Raw genomic sequence first — 19,181 nt, 5'->3', positions numbered from 1 at the left:
GGGACTATTAAGCGAGTGGAAGCGCTTGAAATTTGGCTCCAAAGAAAGATGTTTTGTATCCTATGGACGGAACGGAGGTCTAATGAAGAGCGGGCGGTGTTAGACGAGAGCTTCTGACAACTATTTAGTGTAGGAAGCTAGTTTATTTGGGTTAAAGTTTTAAAAGAAAGTCATCATCGACTTTTGAAATTTGTTCATCAGTGAAAGATTGAGGGGCGTAGAGGAGTTGGAAGGAGGCAAACCTTCTGGTATGGACAACATTAAGGATTGTACCGGCACCCAAAGCGCAGAAGCACTTTTTCATAGTGCTCTGAACAGAGAGGAATACGCCAGGTTGATATTTAAGGTCAGTGAGACCTGATCTGATACTTAAAGAAGAAGATAATGAAAAATAACCTACTAACCTAGAATATTTTTTAAATAAGCATAAGTTGGGAAAATTAAGCAAATGGTTATGATAAAAAAACAACAAACGAAATGTAATATATCCTCTATATTTATGTACATATAACATAATTTATCTTTATCAAGAATTTCTTAAAGAAACAGTACGGTGTTTTATTTATATAATGATATATATATATATATATATATATATATATATATATATACTACAAGAATTTAAAATGTTAAGAGAAAAAAGAAAGAGTTCAATATAATTTTCAGGGACATGCTTATGATCAATTCCCCTGATGAAGATAATATTTTACCACATTTCCACGAAACAGTTTTGATTGTTAATATTATAATAAGTTTATTTTAAGATCGGATGTTACAAATAAACAAACTTTAGTATTGCGTATATCCTGTTTTAAGTATAAATAATTACTACATCTTTACATTCCTCAAGTAAAAATAAATTAAAATACGTTTTCTAACAATAAATAAAAGATGCTTAACAAAACTCTCAGCTTTAGTCTGACCTCGTTAAATTAAATAAGTACAACCGCGGAATTCTGCGTGTTAGACAAATTAAATTTACTGTTACTAATAGTTCTGTTAAACTATCAGTAAAACATTCACGAACATTCAAAATTCAATTTAATTAAAAAATAAAAATGTGGTATATAAGAATCTACAGCGATATATGAAATTGTTTCTTCTTAATGCAGAGTTCAAAGTTTTAAATTTAAATTTCAAACGGAAATGTAACTTTAAGCTGTGAATCAATCATTTTAAAAAAATAATAATAATTCCATATAAGTTGATAATTACTGATAATTTCCGAGGAAGACATTCTTGATCGAAATATAATTTTTTTCTTTTGAAAATAGGCAATTCATTTCCTATTAATCAAAGTTTCTTCAAACATTTCCAAAAAAAAATAAATTTCCTTTTCACTAGTGCTGTCCCTTAAAATGTGAATTGAGTTTCATCTTGGTTAGATAAGCCTCATCTTATAATTAAATATATAAATTTCTTGTGATAGTTTAAGAAATTTTATTCACTTTTAATTTCGCTAAAATAACCTTAAGGGAATAAACCATAAAAAGAAATTCCAGGAGAGAGATGAAAGCTCCAAATGTTTTAATTCTGATTTTACATTATTTAAAGGTCCCAAAAAAAGATACCCAAAAAATTGGAAATTCCAAAAATGGTTTTATGTAGACTGCAATCAAATCAAATAAAACCTGTTTTCTATTATCTTTCTTTTTCCTTGTAAAATATTTTATTGCAATCCATTTTCAATAACTATGCTCTTAGGTTTCTGAGAAAAAGTGGAAATTAATCAATTGTTTTCTCCTACAAAATTGTTTTAAATTTATAAGTGTCATTTTTTTTTTTTTTTTTTTGCTTGATGAAATTCACTACAGAAACTCCGAAGCTTGTGCGTAGGAATACGAAATGTAACTTTTTAGCGTATGAAAAATTCCACGCTTGACTGGAATTCGAACTCGGGATCTCCGGATGAAAGGCCAAGACGCTACCACTTGCGCCACGGAGGCCGGAGAAATATAAAAAAATATATAAAAAAACCCGCAATAATTTAATAAAAAAAAGTAATATTAAACTTTATTAATTTATAGATAAACAGTGCCTAAAAAGCATTATATAACAATTATTTTAATTGGAATTTAAAAGAAATAACTGTAACAAATTATAAATAATAAAATGTTGAACGAGGAGTAAATTTAATTTAAAAAAAAACGAACCAGTTGAACCTTCAATCCAGAATACAACTTAGTGCACGCCTGCACGCCTTCTTTAGGCTGTGCGGATAAAATTTATCTAAGGAGCGATAAAGACAGCGAAAACTGTAAATCAAACAAAGAGATATCCACGCCTATAAAAAACGTTTTAAGAATCGAGATAACAATTTAATGTTCTTGTAATTGAAAACTTTGACAAATTGATTTTTAGCAAATGTCCTTTCAAACATGTTACCGGATATCGGTTCCCTATCGTTGTACACCAATAAAGTTTCTACTTCAATACCGATAAAGTAAGTTTCCTAACTGTCCAGTTTTGGGTGGTTGGATATTAGACAGTAAACTTTTAATGAAGGTAGGTAGATGTGTATTTTGTACATTTTTTGAAGTAATTAGAAATAATAAACCATTTTATTGACCAGTTTCCAGGGAGTGATAGGCTGCAGTTCTTTAGTCTTCCGTATTTTTAATGAATCAAATGTCTTTTATCCTGGTTTTAGTTTTTTTTCGTCTGATCTCTATAATCTAATTACAGATCAGTTTATAAATCCTCGCTATTCCTACGAGTAGATAAAACTCTAAAAAACAAATCATATAAAAACTGTAAGGTATTTTTAATATTCTGTTATTTATTCTTATCTTTTTGTATCTCTGAAGGCAGTGATCAATATTGTAAACTGCCGAAGTAATTCTAAGTTGTGAGTTTTTAAAAAAACATTCTTTATATTTTGCAAATAGGAGAGCAATATGCAACTTTTGACTATCTTTCTTACATACTTCTTTTCTGTTATTCTGAAGAAAGATTGCTTTGCATTATTTGTTAAATTTTTTGCCGATGCTTTCCCTATTCTGCCAATGGTCTTTCTAGTAAATCCATTGAACTAAGCTGTATTAAAAAATAAATTTCCCTGAGTTAAGCCTCTAGATCAAGCAGCACTGATATATGATGTTATATATTTTTTCTATATTATGCTGCATTGGATAAAAAGAATCAACGATTTTATTTTAAATATGGAGATAACAGAATACAAAATATTCTAGAATATGTTGTATTCTAACGGTTATATATATAACCGTTAAACATCAATAGTAATTTTAGTATGATAAGGAATTAATTTTAAATCTAAGAATGATAAAATTTTTCTTTACTGAGATTCATAGATAAGATTATTATTTTTGTTGATTTGCTTTATTTTTGAACAAAATTTTCGGTATGATGTAACATTGTACTCAATATGAAATGAAGCTAGTGATGAATAGCCTGGCGATGTATGAGAGGTATAAAGAGAGCAATAATATTGTACTTGTATCTCAGTCAAACTCATGAAAAATATTGAAATTATCTTTTATCTTTCATTTCTGGTTTACTCGTGAAAAAATTAGGAATCCAGTCATGGAGGTTATTCATTACTGTTCCACGTATTTGTTAATAAAAATGTTTATTAAAACGATCGTTTTACTTGTCAGTGTTTATTATTTCTTTATTTTATTAATGGTTTTTCAATATTTTAAATATTTATTTTACTGTACATTTTCTTTTTCCGATTGTCTATTGATTATAATTGTTTAATAACTGGAGTTACCAAATAGGTCGAGGTTTTAAGTAAAAATTATTATACACGGTTTCTGTAGAATTATACGTTTTCGTATTTATTTCAATAACCATTAAGAGTAACACATTTTTGCATATGGAAAAATAAACAGATACAAGTCAATGTAATTTATTAGTTTAGTTCAGTTGTATATAATAAGCAGATTTTTTTAAAAAAACCTCGTAACTTTATTTTCAAGGTAATAAATAAAATTTACCAATAAATTCCGAACTCAAAGAAAAAAATACACAATAGCATAAAATATATTACTAATGAGTTATTTAAATTAGTAACAATTAAAACAAACAGATAACAATTGTTAAAAAAGGATTAAATTATTTTTGTTTAATTTTAGTGTGGTTTTTTGAAGTCAGCTTTATTATTATTTTTATAATATATATTTTTTCAACTTTGTTTAGTTCTAATTTTCTGTAAAATGGAGATGCACGTAAAAAATTCCGTCCACACGAAAACCAGACGTTTGAAAAAAGCATTATGCGAAGAACCTGAATAGCCTGTTGATAAAAGTAAGAAAAGGAATCGAAAAGAAGTAAAATTAATTAAAATTAAAACTGTAATTGAATACGGATATATTAATATTTTTTTTAATTTAATCTTTTTGAAATTTTTTGAAAATACTATATATATTAGAATGATTTCTAAATATACAGACTGGTTCACGAAGAAAAGTAACAAACATTCAGGACATATTTTAAGGTTGAAAATAAAGAAGAGAGTTCATATAAACAGAAGTTATTCTGAAGTTTGTTATATTGTTTTGTTAATCACTTCTCTGTAACAGTACTAATTAAGCATAACAATTTTGCCTTGTAATTATCTATGACACCGTGCAATTTTTCTTTTAAAGACCTTTGATAACTGTTATTTGATCTGCCAGATAGCGTAAAATGTTCCCTATAAATGACTTTATAGGGAAAACCAGAGGAACTTCCTCTATAAAAAAAAAGAAATAATCAACAAAATTTATCCATTTATTTGGAGAAAGACTTGAAGAAATATAAAGAAAAAAAATTGTTAATTGAAAATTACTTCCATCTTTTGTCCCCAGTTAAAAAAATTCAGAATCGAAGAGTGGGAAAAATGATTGATTAAAATTAGATGTATAAAAATAATTATTTATATTTAAAAGTAAAGAAACATTTCTTAAATAGTTAAAAACACTTATAACATTTATTATTGTAAAAAAATAACTCTGTCAAAAAACGTTTCATGAGGAATAAAACATGATAAAAAATTTATCTTCAATTTCACTTTACATAACCAAATTTAAAAAGACTGAAACTCCTATATAGTAAAGAAATTAATTTAAATTTTTAATCTGAAAATTTAAAGCAAAAAATTACTATATTAAAAATTGATAATATACATGAGACAGAAAAATTAATAGTAAACGAAATCAGCGAATCATCTTACTACACTGGCATCCTTAATTTAGTATTTATTTTACATACTTACATCAATTCCATCCTGTGAAATTTCGCATTAATAAATACATAAAATTAATCATTTCAATAATTATTTTACCAGTTATAGATCAAAGGCGGCTATTTTGGACTGGATATATAAAAAAAATACTGAAATAAAAAAATAATATCTAGAAACATAGTTTGTAATTTCTATGTAGCATTACATAATATTATGTGCAGTAGCAGTTATTAAAAAGATTCTAATTACAATAGTGATTATTTTTTTCCACTAATCTTAACAAGGAAATTAAAAATTTTTATAAATCATAAAATAATTTTACTCGTAAATAGAATTATCTGGTTTAAATTAAATCACGGAAAAAGCAAAAATATCTTTAATTTCCAGTAGTTTTATTTATAGAAAATAATTAAATGATAAAGATTGTTTATTTACTTAAATTAAATTTCTGTAGAGGTAGAATAATTGTACTAGGCATTTTTTGTAATTACCTACACACCATTTCAAAGAACTGTTAATTTATTAACTTTTCTATGAAATTTACGTTTTAATAGAGAAAAAATCTAAAAAGTATAAAATTAAAAAAAAAAAATCTAAATTTTATAATAAATGTAACTTCTATAACAAATTATCAAAAACAATTCAGATTACTGAATAAGTGTTAATATTTTAATTTTTTAAAATTTTATACTGCAATCATTAAAAAAAAATATAAGGTGAAAATTCCGCCAAATACGACAAAATAATAATGAATTTTTTGTTCAAAAAACAGATGGGGTTTATATTACTATAATAGGATAGCATAATAAAAAATTTCAGTGTTTGTAATGAAATAAATTAGACTGAAAAATTACTTATAAATACCTTTTTTCATCTACAATATACTATAGTAGTACAGTGATTTCTACAAGTGCGTAACTGCATTTCTATAACGTAAACAAATTGAAGTCTATTTTTTTCACTTTGGGTGGGAAAATACCAGATAAGATCTTCTACTGTTAGACTTATTTTGTAGCTACCGGATAGAAATAGAACCCCTACATAAAAAAGATTATTTAATTTTTACAAACTCGCATCCTCAACATTGATCTATTAGGGTCTGATCAAAACAGGCAAACCAACATTTTTTAAAGATAATTTTAAATGGTAAGGAAAAGTGGTGAATGTTGAGACAGCCAAATTTAACCACAGAATGAGAATAAAGACATTGCTCAAAAGTTAGCTCATGGTCTCCTCCACAGATACAGACCCATTTCCTCTTAATTCTTTATGAAATCAGGACTTTTAACACCGGGGAAAGTAGCACATTATTGACCAACGATTTTCCTTTAAAAAATTTAAATACGTGTTAGACCAAAACAGATTTCTCTTCGTAGATTCAGATTTCTGGAAAACTGATACAGTTCAACACCAATTTACTAATATATTAAAGAAAAGAATAATTTAAAAAAAAATTAATAAACGATAAAAATAAAGGCAAGTAAAAAAATTCCAGAAATAGTGGCATAAGGAGAACGGAAATCTTGATAAAAGTTAAAGAGGTTCTAAAGCGACCCACACAACTGAATAATTTATGAAACCGAAATGGTTATAAAAATTTATCATTCAGAAAAATGAAAAATAAATAATTATAAAAAATATATGAACGTAAAATTAAAAATAAATAAGTATACATAAGTCATAAATAACCGATGAGTGAACCTAAAAATGGCTTCCGGAAAAGAATGGAAGTAACGCAAAATATATCAAAACTGAGATAAAAGCTTATCTGATTTGTAGAATATGAAATATTTAACAATTTTGGTCACACTACCATTTAACATGTCAATAATTCTTTGATGCAATATTATGTAATTTACCGCAACCAATGAGAACATGATACATCGTTAAGCAGTAGTTATCCGTGGGTCAAGTTAGAGTATCATCGGATGACATGAAGTACCCATGCGTTAACCTGGGATGGGCTCTACATTCAAATTATAACGGATACTTCTTCATAATAACATTTTAAACAATAGTGCTATCGGTTCTCAGGTCTTATCTACTGAAACCATTTATTCTCCGATTATAATTTATTATACTTGCTGGTCTGGAAAAGTTAGGATGTGCAGGTAAATTTATAGTCAGTAAGGTATGCAACTTCCTAAGGAATCTAACTAATTAAAACTACACCAAATAGTACGATGAATTCCTCAAATTATTACATTAATTATTTACTTGTATGTATTAAGTAATTTAAATCTTAAAAGTAAACCGATACTTATTTACAAAAATTTTTAATGTTCATTTATATCAAGCATGTTTAAAATTATTACACTTAGATACCCATTGCAATTATTTATGTAATGCTTGTCAGTTACTCGAATTGATTGATTACTTCCTCAGAACTAAATTCATCCAATCAAATATTTCATAAAATTTCTTTAAGTAGAATTTCCCGATTTAAAATTAATTTTATTTGCATTTATTTTTTTATTTCTCTAACCTTTTGGTAATAAAAAGCAAACGATTTAAAAAATCAAATACACTAAACAACTACACCTATTCAGTCACCGCTTTTAATTTTATAATGCAAAATTTTCCTTTTAACGAATTTTTCAGTAAAGCTATTAAATTTCTTTTGTGTAACAACCGAACACCACGCATCTCCAAGTGCTGAGAATGTACACACTGTAGGCGACAGGAGATCTATAAACGCAAACCGACTAGATACTGATCGGTACCAGCATCTATATAATGCTTTCAGAAAATGGACTGAAAGTGAGTAGGGGTACGGGGAGTAAAGCTAATAAGCAATACACTGCTGGGTGTTCTTAAAAAACGTTCTTCCTTCTTCGATCACACTGTGATTGAAAGAAAACAATCCTTGTATTAATCAATTTAATACGATTACCGGTCAATAATCAAATAACTCGTTAATAGAAAAACTTAATGTTGACGAACCGAAGTGTAGGACTTAAAATTCATTGAAAAGGAGGTTACTGATTCGTCTGAAACTCTGGTAAAACAAAGTTTTCATTAAAATTGATAAAAAAGCATGGATAAGTTAATTTCTTTTTATGTAAATGTGGGCTTATGTAAATTAGAAATAAAACCTTTAATTACAAATTAGATTGTTACTGGACCAGCATTTTTCTACTGTTACAGAAATTACATTTAAGCTAATAAACTCTTCGTTACATTTAATTTCGGATTACATCTAAGTATTATGTTTTTCCACAAGTTGATAAAAAATATACTTTTAAAAATCTATTTTAAACTACCTAACAGTTGAACACTTTTATTAACTAAAAAGCAAAACTCACTTTAAAGAAAATAATGTTTTTGTTTAGTTAAAGATAAATTAAATAATATCAATTTTAAAATAAAACTTTATCATAATTATTATCATTTATTAAAAAAAATTCATTACTTTTATCAGAAGTGTTTATAGTGATGTTAAAAAACTAATTTTAAATCGATAAAATACATGTTATTGATTCAATCCTATTTTAAAAATTGACTGTATTTCTATGTAAATCATCTGTCCTATAAATGCCGCCAATGATATTTTTTTTAACGTACGATTTAATTTTTATTATTGTTATTTTTTAAATAAAAGAAGTTATAAAATTACACTAATTATTATAATAATTTACTTGTGTAACAAAAGATTAGGTGAAAATAAATTAAAATTTTTCATGTGAGTTTGTGAGATGTGTTATTAATTAATGACATATTTATTTACAAAATATAAACATCATTTTTTTAACAAGTTAAACAAAATACATAATAACCTATATAAAAAAAAAATTAGTTATTATATCTCTGATAATGAGTTTGAAATCTAATCTAATAAATGTCTCAAAATAACAGCAAAAAAATGAGGGTTATTTTATTTTATGCTCCAATTTGTTTTTGGTAACTAATGGAAGAGAAGATGTTTCTGAATTGCATTTAGAAAAACTAAAACTATCAAGACTAAAATTGGACTATCAATTCTGCCAAAATGAATGACCGCCAAAAAGTTAAATATAAGGGTGAAAAAAAAAAATCACAAGAAAATGACAAACGGGAGTTATTTACACTAATCGTTAAGCTTCTTATGAAAAGTTGTAACTTTTCGTTCATTAAAAAAAACATACACTAAGATGATAACCTGTAATACCGATTTGTTATGCATTTTTCTTCATAGAAAACTACTTAACTCTTAAATATTTATTAACTGACAATTTACATGTTTTTATTCTTTTCTCATCACGTAAAATGAAACCGCCATTTTTAATCCTCTCCGACAGCAAGCAAACGTCTGTTTCGTCTACATTTCGTCATACACACACACACATATATATATATATATCTATATATATATATATATATATATATATATACATATGTAACAGAATATGAATATAATATAATAATAATTATTAATGACTAATGTCAGGAAAAGATTTTTTGAAAGTGTATGTTTGGAGTGTCGCTTTATATGGAAGTGAAACTTGGACAATCGGAGTATCTGAGAAGAAAAGATTAGAAGCTTTTGAAATGTGGTGCTATAGGAGAATGTTAAAAATCAGATGGGTGGATAAAGTGACAAATGAAGAGGTATTGCGGCAAATAGATGAAGAAAGAAGCATTTGGAAAAATATAGTTAAAAGAAGATACAGACTTATAGGCCACATACTAAGGCATCCTGGAATAGTTGCTTTAATATTGGAAGAACAGGTAGAAGGGAAAAATTGTGTAGGCAGGCCACGTTTGGAATATGTAAAACAAATTGTTAGGGATGTAGGATGTAGAGGGTATACTGAAATGAAACGACTAGCACTAGATAGGGAATCTTGGAGAGCTGCATCAAACCAGTCAAATGACTGAAGGCAAAAAAAAAAAAAAAAAGACTAATTTTATTAATTACTAACAAAAATAATAGTATGTAAAGGTAATTATATTTTTTGTGTATTAGTATGAAAAAGAGTAACACGGTAAAATTACGATTAGCTGATCTATGGTAAGGTAATTTGGAGTTAAATAGAAATGAAATTTATTTTTAGTAAATAATAAATAAGAATAATAACCAGTACACACACGTATATGAAGTAAGTGTTTTTGGCGGAAAAACTGTGTTTTAAGAAAAATTTCTGTTTTTTAATTTTAGTTTTTTTAATTATTTAAAACATAATTCTTAAATGAAGTAACTATTGTTTGGAGAATTGTCGACAACCAAAAAACCGGGTGCAAACTGGGAAAGAGTAAAGAGAAAAACTAATTTTGGGGAGAGAGTTTTTTCAAGTGCATGAAGTTAAGCTAGGTTAAAAATTAGTCAATAGATTGTTTCATTACTTTTTCTTCAGTCTTTTTTTCATAGAGAAATATAAATAACGTAGAAAAATGATTTTTGCAGAAAAGTGATTGGCAAATAACATAAGACCACAATTTACCGTTATTATGAAGAAAGTTATTAAACATCAAACTCATCGTCAAAGATATGATACAAATAGTGTAGTCTATGTTTTGAGATTAAACTTAAGCTCATAATAACTAATATGTAACTACAGCACTAGATATGTGCAATTAAGTAAACTAAATTTTAAAAAAAATCTGTTAATAATTAATGAACCTAACTGTGAATCTAAAAGGTGAAAATAAATGCAATATTAAGATGGTTTATGATGTCACTTTTACCAACTTTTTTCTAGATTTAGGAGAGAAAAATATGTGGCTGGATGAGTTTTCTAATGTCAGTTTACATGGAAAATAATACTGCTAACATTACTATTACAAATCATAAATATATGTACGAAATATTTGTTGAACGTTAGCCAAACTTATTTTTTTATTGAAACAAAATTCAAATAAATGTTGATTCTTAATAAGTAATGTAATTTAAGAATTATATTTTTTTGTTTTAGAATAACTCCTTATTAGGTTTTGCTTCTATTATAAAATTTCATTTACGAATGCACAAAAAAAAAATATATTATTTTTAAGTAATTTAAGAGATAAAATTCGTTTGTTTTTTAAATAATGGGCCATCACATTTGTAATGATTCAAAATTTTGTAGACATAATACTGAGCGAATCACCATTACTTCATATTAGCTTAGAGGATTTATAATAGAAATGAATAATATCTACATGATCTATAAAACAACTATGAATTCTATTGTTTTAATGTATTTTATAAAAGTAATAACAAAATATTTTTAAAAAAAATATGAAGAAAATTAAAGCTTTTATGAAATTTCCTTTCCAGAAATTTTTATTGGTGAAAACATATTTTTTAGGAATTTTTAATGTTGACTTTTTCAAAAAGCTATATATCCTTTATTCAAAAATATTTGCTGCCATTTTTTCTCCATCAGCTGTACTTTGAGATAGTCTTATGTTTGTGTTTTCTACCTAGAATTTGTTTTTATGTTATACTGAGTTATATTCGTTCTGTTTTATAATTTCGATTGTGTTTTGGAAGTTAATCATTAGGTGTAAGTTTTATTATTATTTTTTTTCTTTCCTATAATCTTGGAGGATCATTCGTTCCACCGCTCCGTTGCTAAGGATTGTTCATTGTTTGTTTACTGTTTTGCTTATTAATTTGTTTACTTTTTAAGGTTTCTAGTTTAGTTTATGCTTATGTACGCTTACTTCTTGCACGATATGGATCAGCTGTCTTCGGCAGATATAGTAAACGAGGGCTCATCTGATATTGTAGGTTGTCGTGTACCGTCCAGAAAACGTGGTCCGCTACCGTCGTTGGATAGGGACCTGAGGAGGGCTGCGCACAGGAAACTTATTAGAGACGACTTGGCGAACAATCTGTCAGGTGCGTTGAGTGATAAGGAGAGTGTAACCATAGAGTCTCAGCCTATTACTAGTCAGTGGAGGATGATACCTGTGCCAAGGAGGAAAACAGTTAATCGTAGTCCTAGCAATGGCGACTTACCACTATCCAATAAGTTTAGTGGCCTTCCACTAGAGGATACGGAATTTATGAACTAACCTGAGCCAGTCAAGCCTCCTCCAATTGTGCTTTACGGAATAAACGATGTGCTGAAGTTGTACGAGCTGCTGGAAGCGGCCGCGTGCAAGAGTGATTACAACATTCGACTGGTTGGAGGTAAGTAGCTGAGAATAATCTCTAGGGACATCAAGGCGTACAAGAAGATTATATAGGCGGAGCCTGAATCTCTCCGTAATATACTGCGGCAGCTGGGAGTGCTAGTGAGGGCAGTGTGGACAAGCTGGACAGGCTTTCATCAAATATAGAATTCCTGGTTCAACAAATTGGAAGTCTGATAGCATTGCTCACTCAGGGGCTCTCCAAACTCTGTTGATGTCCAGATTTCTACAAATCGCTGCATGCAAAATTGACGACCTACTTTCTAGGCCGTCTGATAGGTGCCTCTTCACGCCTACTTTCTAGGCGTGAGGAGGCAGGAGTTATGGGAGTTTCAAATTCCCTGGTCGTCATTTTGATATCGGAAACGATTTTTACTGACCGGAACTACCTCAGGCTTGACGGTTATTCTGTGTATGTGAGGAATTACCCAGATGGGAGGGCCCATGGAGGAACCGCGATTCTGATTCGGAGTTCTCTGCGGCATCATCAACTTCCGGACTTCTGCACTGATCAGATTCAGGCAACCAAAAATGTTGAAATTACAGACTTCTTGGGGGCTATTAGGCTCTGTCCGCTGTGTACTGTCCCCCACGGCATACTGTAACTGATGAGTTGTTTTCTGATTTCCTTGCGACTCTGGGTTCTTGATTTATTGCCGGAGGAGACTGGAACGCGAAACACCCATTGTGGAGGCCCGGTTGACTACCAGCAGGGATAGATCACTAAAGAGATCTTTTCAAAATCTGCACCTGGACGTGGTATCGGAATTCCAGCCGACATACTGGCCTACGGACCTGACGAAGATCCCGGATTTGCTTGAATTTTTTATTACCTCGGGTATATCATCTGCATACACTCTGGTGGAGAACAATATGATTAATCGTCGGACCACTCGCCCGTTCTATATACACTAAGCACGACGGTGCTAAGGAGGAAAGAGAGGCTTATTCTTCATACGAGACGGACAGATTGGGTTTCTTACCAGGATTGGATCGAAGAGAAACTGATTGACTCTTTTCCACTTGATACCCCTGGGGATATTGATTACGCGACGTACTTTTTGACGTCGGTCATGCAGGAGGGTGTATAACGGTCTACACCTTATGATTTGCACTCAGCCAGAGACAATACCTATCCGAAGGAAGTGACAAAACTAATTGTCTCGAAGCGGCGTCTCCGGGGAAATTGGCAGCGTTTCAGAAGGCCAGAAGATAGGCCTCTTCTTAATAGGACGGCGCGGTGGCTGAGGAGGTTGTTAATGACTATCAGGGACGAGACATTCAAGGAGTACATAGGAAAGTTTTCTCACCTGAATGGGGACGGATGGTCCTTATGGAATGCTATACGGGGACTGCAACGATCATCAGGAACGCTCCTCGCCCTACAGGGGCGTACTGGATCGTGATCGAGGACTGACAAACAAAAGGCCGATCTGTTTTCTTCACACCTAGAAGTAACGTTCCGACCCCATGATGCAGAGGGCCCAGGTGATGTGGATGTTAACGACTTCCTTGAGAGCCCGATGCCAATCAGCTTCCGGATTAAACCGATCTCTGCAAGGGAGACACTGAAATTAGTCAACCAAGGAAGACGATTAAGGAAGGCCACAGGCTTTGACTTAGTGACGCACAAAATGCTTGTCATGCTACCCCTTAAAGGCATCGAGTACATCAGGAATTTGTTTAACGCTGTTCTGCGGACGTCTTACTTCCCAGCCGAATGGAAAGTGTCGCAGGTGGCGATGATTTTGAAGCTAGGGAAGCCTGCCCAGGAAATTTCTTCTTACAGACCAATTAGCCTGTTACCGGTCTTATATAAATTGTTTGATAAGCTGCTACTGCACAGGCTTAGGCCAGTTTTGGAGTGTAAGAGAATAATTCCGGACCATCAGTTTGTGTTCAGGCGTGGCCATTCCACAATCGAACAATCCCATAGTCATCAGTGGGTGTCTGGAGGAGCATAAATTCTGCTCGGCAGCGTTCTTAGACATCCAGCAGGCCTTTGATAAATTATGGATACCTGGCTTACCCTACATGTTAAAGCTACAACTTCCTCAACCCTACTTCCTAGTCTTGCGAAATTATCTTGAGGGGTGTTTTGCTCAGGTGAAATGTAATGAGTTTTCAAGGTTCTTTGAGGTTGGATCGGGTGTCCCTCAGGGCTCGATGCTGGGCCCTGTGTTATATTCCGTATTCGCTGCGGACATTCCGGTCCTGGATGAGTGCATTGTCGCCACGTTCGCTGATGACAATGCTATCCTGGCCGTTAACGAAAACCCTGTCCTAGCTTCGTAGAACCTACAAATGGCACTAGATCGTCTGTGTGTGTGGTAGAAAAAGTGGAGGATTAAGGTTAATCAAGTCACATTTGCCATGCGGAGAGGTGACTGTCCCGGTGTATACTTCCATGGTGTTTTGATCCAGCAAACGGAGACTGTGCGGTATCTGGGACTTCACCTGGATCGACGTTTGACCTGGAAGTGTCACGTGAGGATAAAGAGGAAACAGCTAAACAGCTAGATCAAGGTACAAGGAACTTCATTGGCTGCTACGGAGGAACTCAGGCCTCACGTTATCCAACAATATCTTAATTTACAAGGCTAACCTACGCCCAATCTGGAATAACGGTCTAGAATTGTGGGGAACGGCTAGTACTAGTAATGTGGAAATTATCCAACGATTTCAGAACAAAATAGCGTGGGTAATTGCCGAAGCTCTGTGGTTCACGTGGAATGATGAGATTCAGGATTATCTGGAGCTCCCATCGGTTCGTGAGATTGCACTTTGTTTTCTTTTTTATTTGTTATTAATGTTTGATTTGTGGACTATATGGTGCTGAAATTAATGGTTTGTGATTTATGACTGAGCTTGAAATTTCATATTTGTCTTGAAGTTTACTTGCAACTATTTATTGTGTATTATTTATTTTGGGGGTTCCTTAAGGACCTCCTTATCACGTGCTTTTGTCAGGAAACTTACTTATGGCTCCGCAGGAGGGCCGATTGTAATTATAATTGTTATTGACCAAAAAAAAAATTTTTTTTGTCCATCAGTACTAACAAACTGCGTAAGAAAAATAATATAATATAATGTTGTAAATACTTTACGTTTATTTTTGTATATTGGTAGCTTTGCAAATTAAACCAATCTGTAGTATGAAATTTAACACTTTTAACAGCATTTAACACTTCATTCAATCATTTGATTTTGTATTGGTAAAAAAAAAGACGAGAGTTCTAAGGTTCAAATCCTAGTAAGGGCAGCTGATTTTATATGGATTTGAATATTAGATCGTGGATACCGGTGTTCTTTGGTGGTTGGGTTTCAATTAACCACACATATCAGGAATGGTCGATCTTTTTTTCCCTTCCAAGAGCCGGACCTACAGCTAAGTATAACTCAGACCGGGGTAGTGTCCCTCAATAATTTGTTTCTCATACCTGCCATTAATATCTTTAAATTGTGATTACTTTCCCACTTTTCATTATTAATTATTCTTATAGAACAGATTTAAAATAGTATAGAATACTTTGTTGTTTTGAAACAACGCTCATGAAAATGGAATGAAAAATTCATCCTATAATCGCAGTAAAATTGTTAAGTGCGGGTTTTAGTCTAAATATATTAATTTTTTTTTTTTGTTATTATTTTAATTTTTATTATACGATTACTAGAAAATCAATTTTTTACTGAAAAGTAGTATAAAGTAGAAAAATTTAGTTTCAAACTGACAGTGAATTTAATTTAGTTGTAGGTTGTTATATGTTAACTTCCTTTTTGGTTGCTACATTGTTTTATGATGGTTAAAAATATTGACGGCAGATATTTTTGATTTCATCTTAAGCTATTCTACTATTACTATGATTGTTTCTCGACATTTTTAAAAAACATTTTAATTTTTTTTTAGAAATAGTATTAAAATAATTTTTTTTATATTATTATTTTTTTTAAGTATTCCTTCCAATATATTTTGGAATAAACATATGCTGTTTTATAGCAACAGTTGGTTTTGTCAATAAAAAACGAAAAAAATGTTATGTTAGTTGGCCTTAAGGATTTATTGCAACGTAAAAGTTAGATCAATGGTTTCCTTCCTATTTTTCTTTCTTTACTTAGCGCAACTTCATTTCTTTTTTTACTATATAAACAAAACTGTTGCCAAACAATTTACAGAACTGTTGGTTTATATAAAAATATAAATACTGAACTCAAGTTGTAAATCTATTATTTAAAAAAAAACGGGAGGTTTATGTTGTGGTTAAACTATTAGTTAAAAATAAAGTTTCATTCTTGTTAGACGTTTCTTATTTTATTATAATTACTTCTTTAAAATTATTTACATAAGTTAAATATGTGAGTGAATGTTTACTGCTTTTGTGATAAAAGGCGTGTTTTTCCCCTAAACATTCAACTGTTTCAACTACATGATTGTAGTAATTTATAAATTAACATTTTAATTTTCAGAAATTAATATTTGATCGGAATAAGTATTTTAATTTACTTAATTGCTGATTTTTATACAATAGTACTGTAAAAATTAATACAAAAATCCAAACATTAAAACATCTACAAATATGTTAATTTTCAAAAAAATATAATGTAAATGAATATTTGATGTAACTTTACTTTGATACTTCTGTAAAATTGAATTTTCTGTATTTTTATAAAAAAATAAATAAGTTAGTGAATCAAAGTGTAATGTTATGTTAATGAAAATATTTGTATATTTATTTAAAGGAACTGTAATACACTTTAAAAAAAATTATGGTTAAATATATTATTTTAAACAGATTAATTAAAAATTTTATGAAAATTTAAATTTTAATAATATTTTATATTAACAATTCGTTTTACATAAAATTATATTATAAAAAATTACTATTGTTATATTACCAAACACATGTTCAGTTTATTATATATTAACAAATTATATATTTTAATTTCAGTTCGACAAAAAAATTGTATCTTTAGGTTGAAATTATTTTCTTTTATTATATGTTATAATTTATAATAAATTTATTAAAGTATTATAAATTATTTTAACCTATTTAAAAAATTTTATTACAAATAAATAAAGAAGTTTCTTACCTTGAATATCTGTCGGCAAAGAAAATTCTCTTTCACTGGAAGCAATCTGAAAATAAAAGAATAAAAAACTTTAAAACTACAGCATTTTTACAATTTTACTTGCCCAGTTGTAGCCCTAATGTTGTTGCAGTAGCAGAACTATAAAGGTGAGGTTTAGCGATAAACTAAAATTTTGGGTGTCGGGGTTTTTGCAACAGACCTCCTTAATCCTAAACATGTAAAATACGATCACAAAAGTTTCCTGAATATGTACGTTACGTGCGTACGTTATTTTGTTATTTACATTTTTTATCTCCGAACTGAGTCAACATTGATTTTTTGAAAATGGCCCAAAAATGTTTTTATATGGGGGACTGATGGCATTAAATTTTATAAAAAAAGGGAATAAATTTTCATTAAAAAAGGGGAGGGACAGTTTTCGCCATTTTAAATTTATTATTTTTTATATAGCGATCCTAGAAAATTGAACTTTAGTACGGTGGAAGTGCTTATTAAGTTACGTTCTTACTAAGTTCTAATATTCCATATTTTTAAGTCAATCGAATTTACCAGTGGGAGTTGTTAAAAATTATTTCTAAACAGTTTTTGCCTCAAATCTTGAAGATCCGTTGACCAAAAGAATTAAAATTGAAACAGTACAAATATTTGGCTGTATATATCCCAGCTTTAACCTGATTTTCAACGCCATCGACAAGTAGGCATCACGATACCAATATTTATTTTATTTTTTTTACCTTTTTAAATAATATTAAAAAAATCGGGAAGTAACTGCTACAATAAATAAACCATTAGGCTCTAAAAAACAAGGAATCTGTACTTAAAGTACAATATTTTTTTTTTGTAATATTGAAAATTCTTTTTCGTTTAATATCTAGCTAAAATCTTCCACATTTTGATAGGTTTTGTTTTTAATAATTATAAACATTTTTACGTTTGTATTTTGTTTCTGTAGAGTTTATCCATTCCGTTTTACTCAGAATCTATTTCTGTACAGGTTTTATTTAGAGCATTTATTTGTTTATTATCCCTTTAACAATGGTATTTTACGGTAAACGTAAAATATTGTGTTTTTCAACTTTAATATTTTGTCTTTTATCCCAGGTTTCTCCAAAAAACCTTTCTAAAACCTATTCTTTTTTCAATTTCTCAGGTCAGATGTCATATAATACATTTCTCATTATTATTATATTAAATTTCTTCCCTTAATTTAGGATCCAAGAATTACAGTTTGGCTTAATTTTGTCGAAAATACAGAAATCAGGGCGAAACATTTCCAACCGGTACTCGCTAACGAAGCGCTTACGAATCAGTAGACCAGATCCAGAAATGTTGTTGCATTCTTCGTGAATCACTCTGTATAATTTTACGGTTTCATTATATTATAAATTTTGAATAATAAGAAATTTAATTCTCCAAAATTCCCATTTTGGTTTAAAAAACTAATAATAGTTATTAGTTTTATAATAACTAATTAATATTATAATACTAAGAGCTGGTAAGTGTTAATATTTAGGTAATACTTAACCCGTATTTTCTTTTGAAGATTTTATCAAATATCTCTCTACTCCTGTAACAACTAACTCTACCTACGTATATTCTTCATAAACTGTGAATTGTAATTTCATTCGATTCTAGGTATTTGATTTATTAATGAGATACACAGCAAAAAATGTATTTGAGAATTTTTCTTTAATTATAAGTAATAGGCTGGTAGTATAAATCATTCTGTATAAACTCTTTTTCTATTTATGCCTTCGATTTTTTTTTTACAATACACGAAAAAATTCAAGATCGCTTTTTATGGGTT

The 19,181-nt window shown here is 29.8% G+C and overlaps 1 protein-coding gene across 1 annotated transcript in view; it reads right to left on the bottom strand.

Annotated features, from left to right (window-relative positions):
* The window catches only part of Cbp53E (Calbindin 53E), a 498,615-nt gene that overhangs the window by 185,184 nt on the left and 294,250 nt on the right, over positions 1–19,181 (bottom strand). The window contains exon 8 of the mRNA XM_075354418.1: positions 17,375–17,420. Coding sequence (XP_075210533.1) covers positions 17,375–17,420 — 46 coding nt within the window. The remainder of the gene's footprint in view (positions 1–17,374; positions 17,421–19,181) is intronic.

This window comes from Lycorma delicatula, chromosome 1 (assembly GCF_047948215.1).
Source record: "Lycorma delicatula isolate Av1 chromosome 1, ASM4794821v1, whole genome shotgun sequence".
Lineage (NCBI taxonomy): Eukaryota > Metazoa > Arthropoda > Insecta > Hemiptera > Fulgoridae > Lycorma > Lycorma delicatula.
Note: the sequence above shows the minus strand (reverse complement) of the source record. Positions and strands in the feature narration are given on the sequence as shown.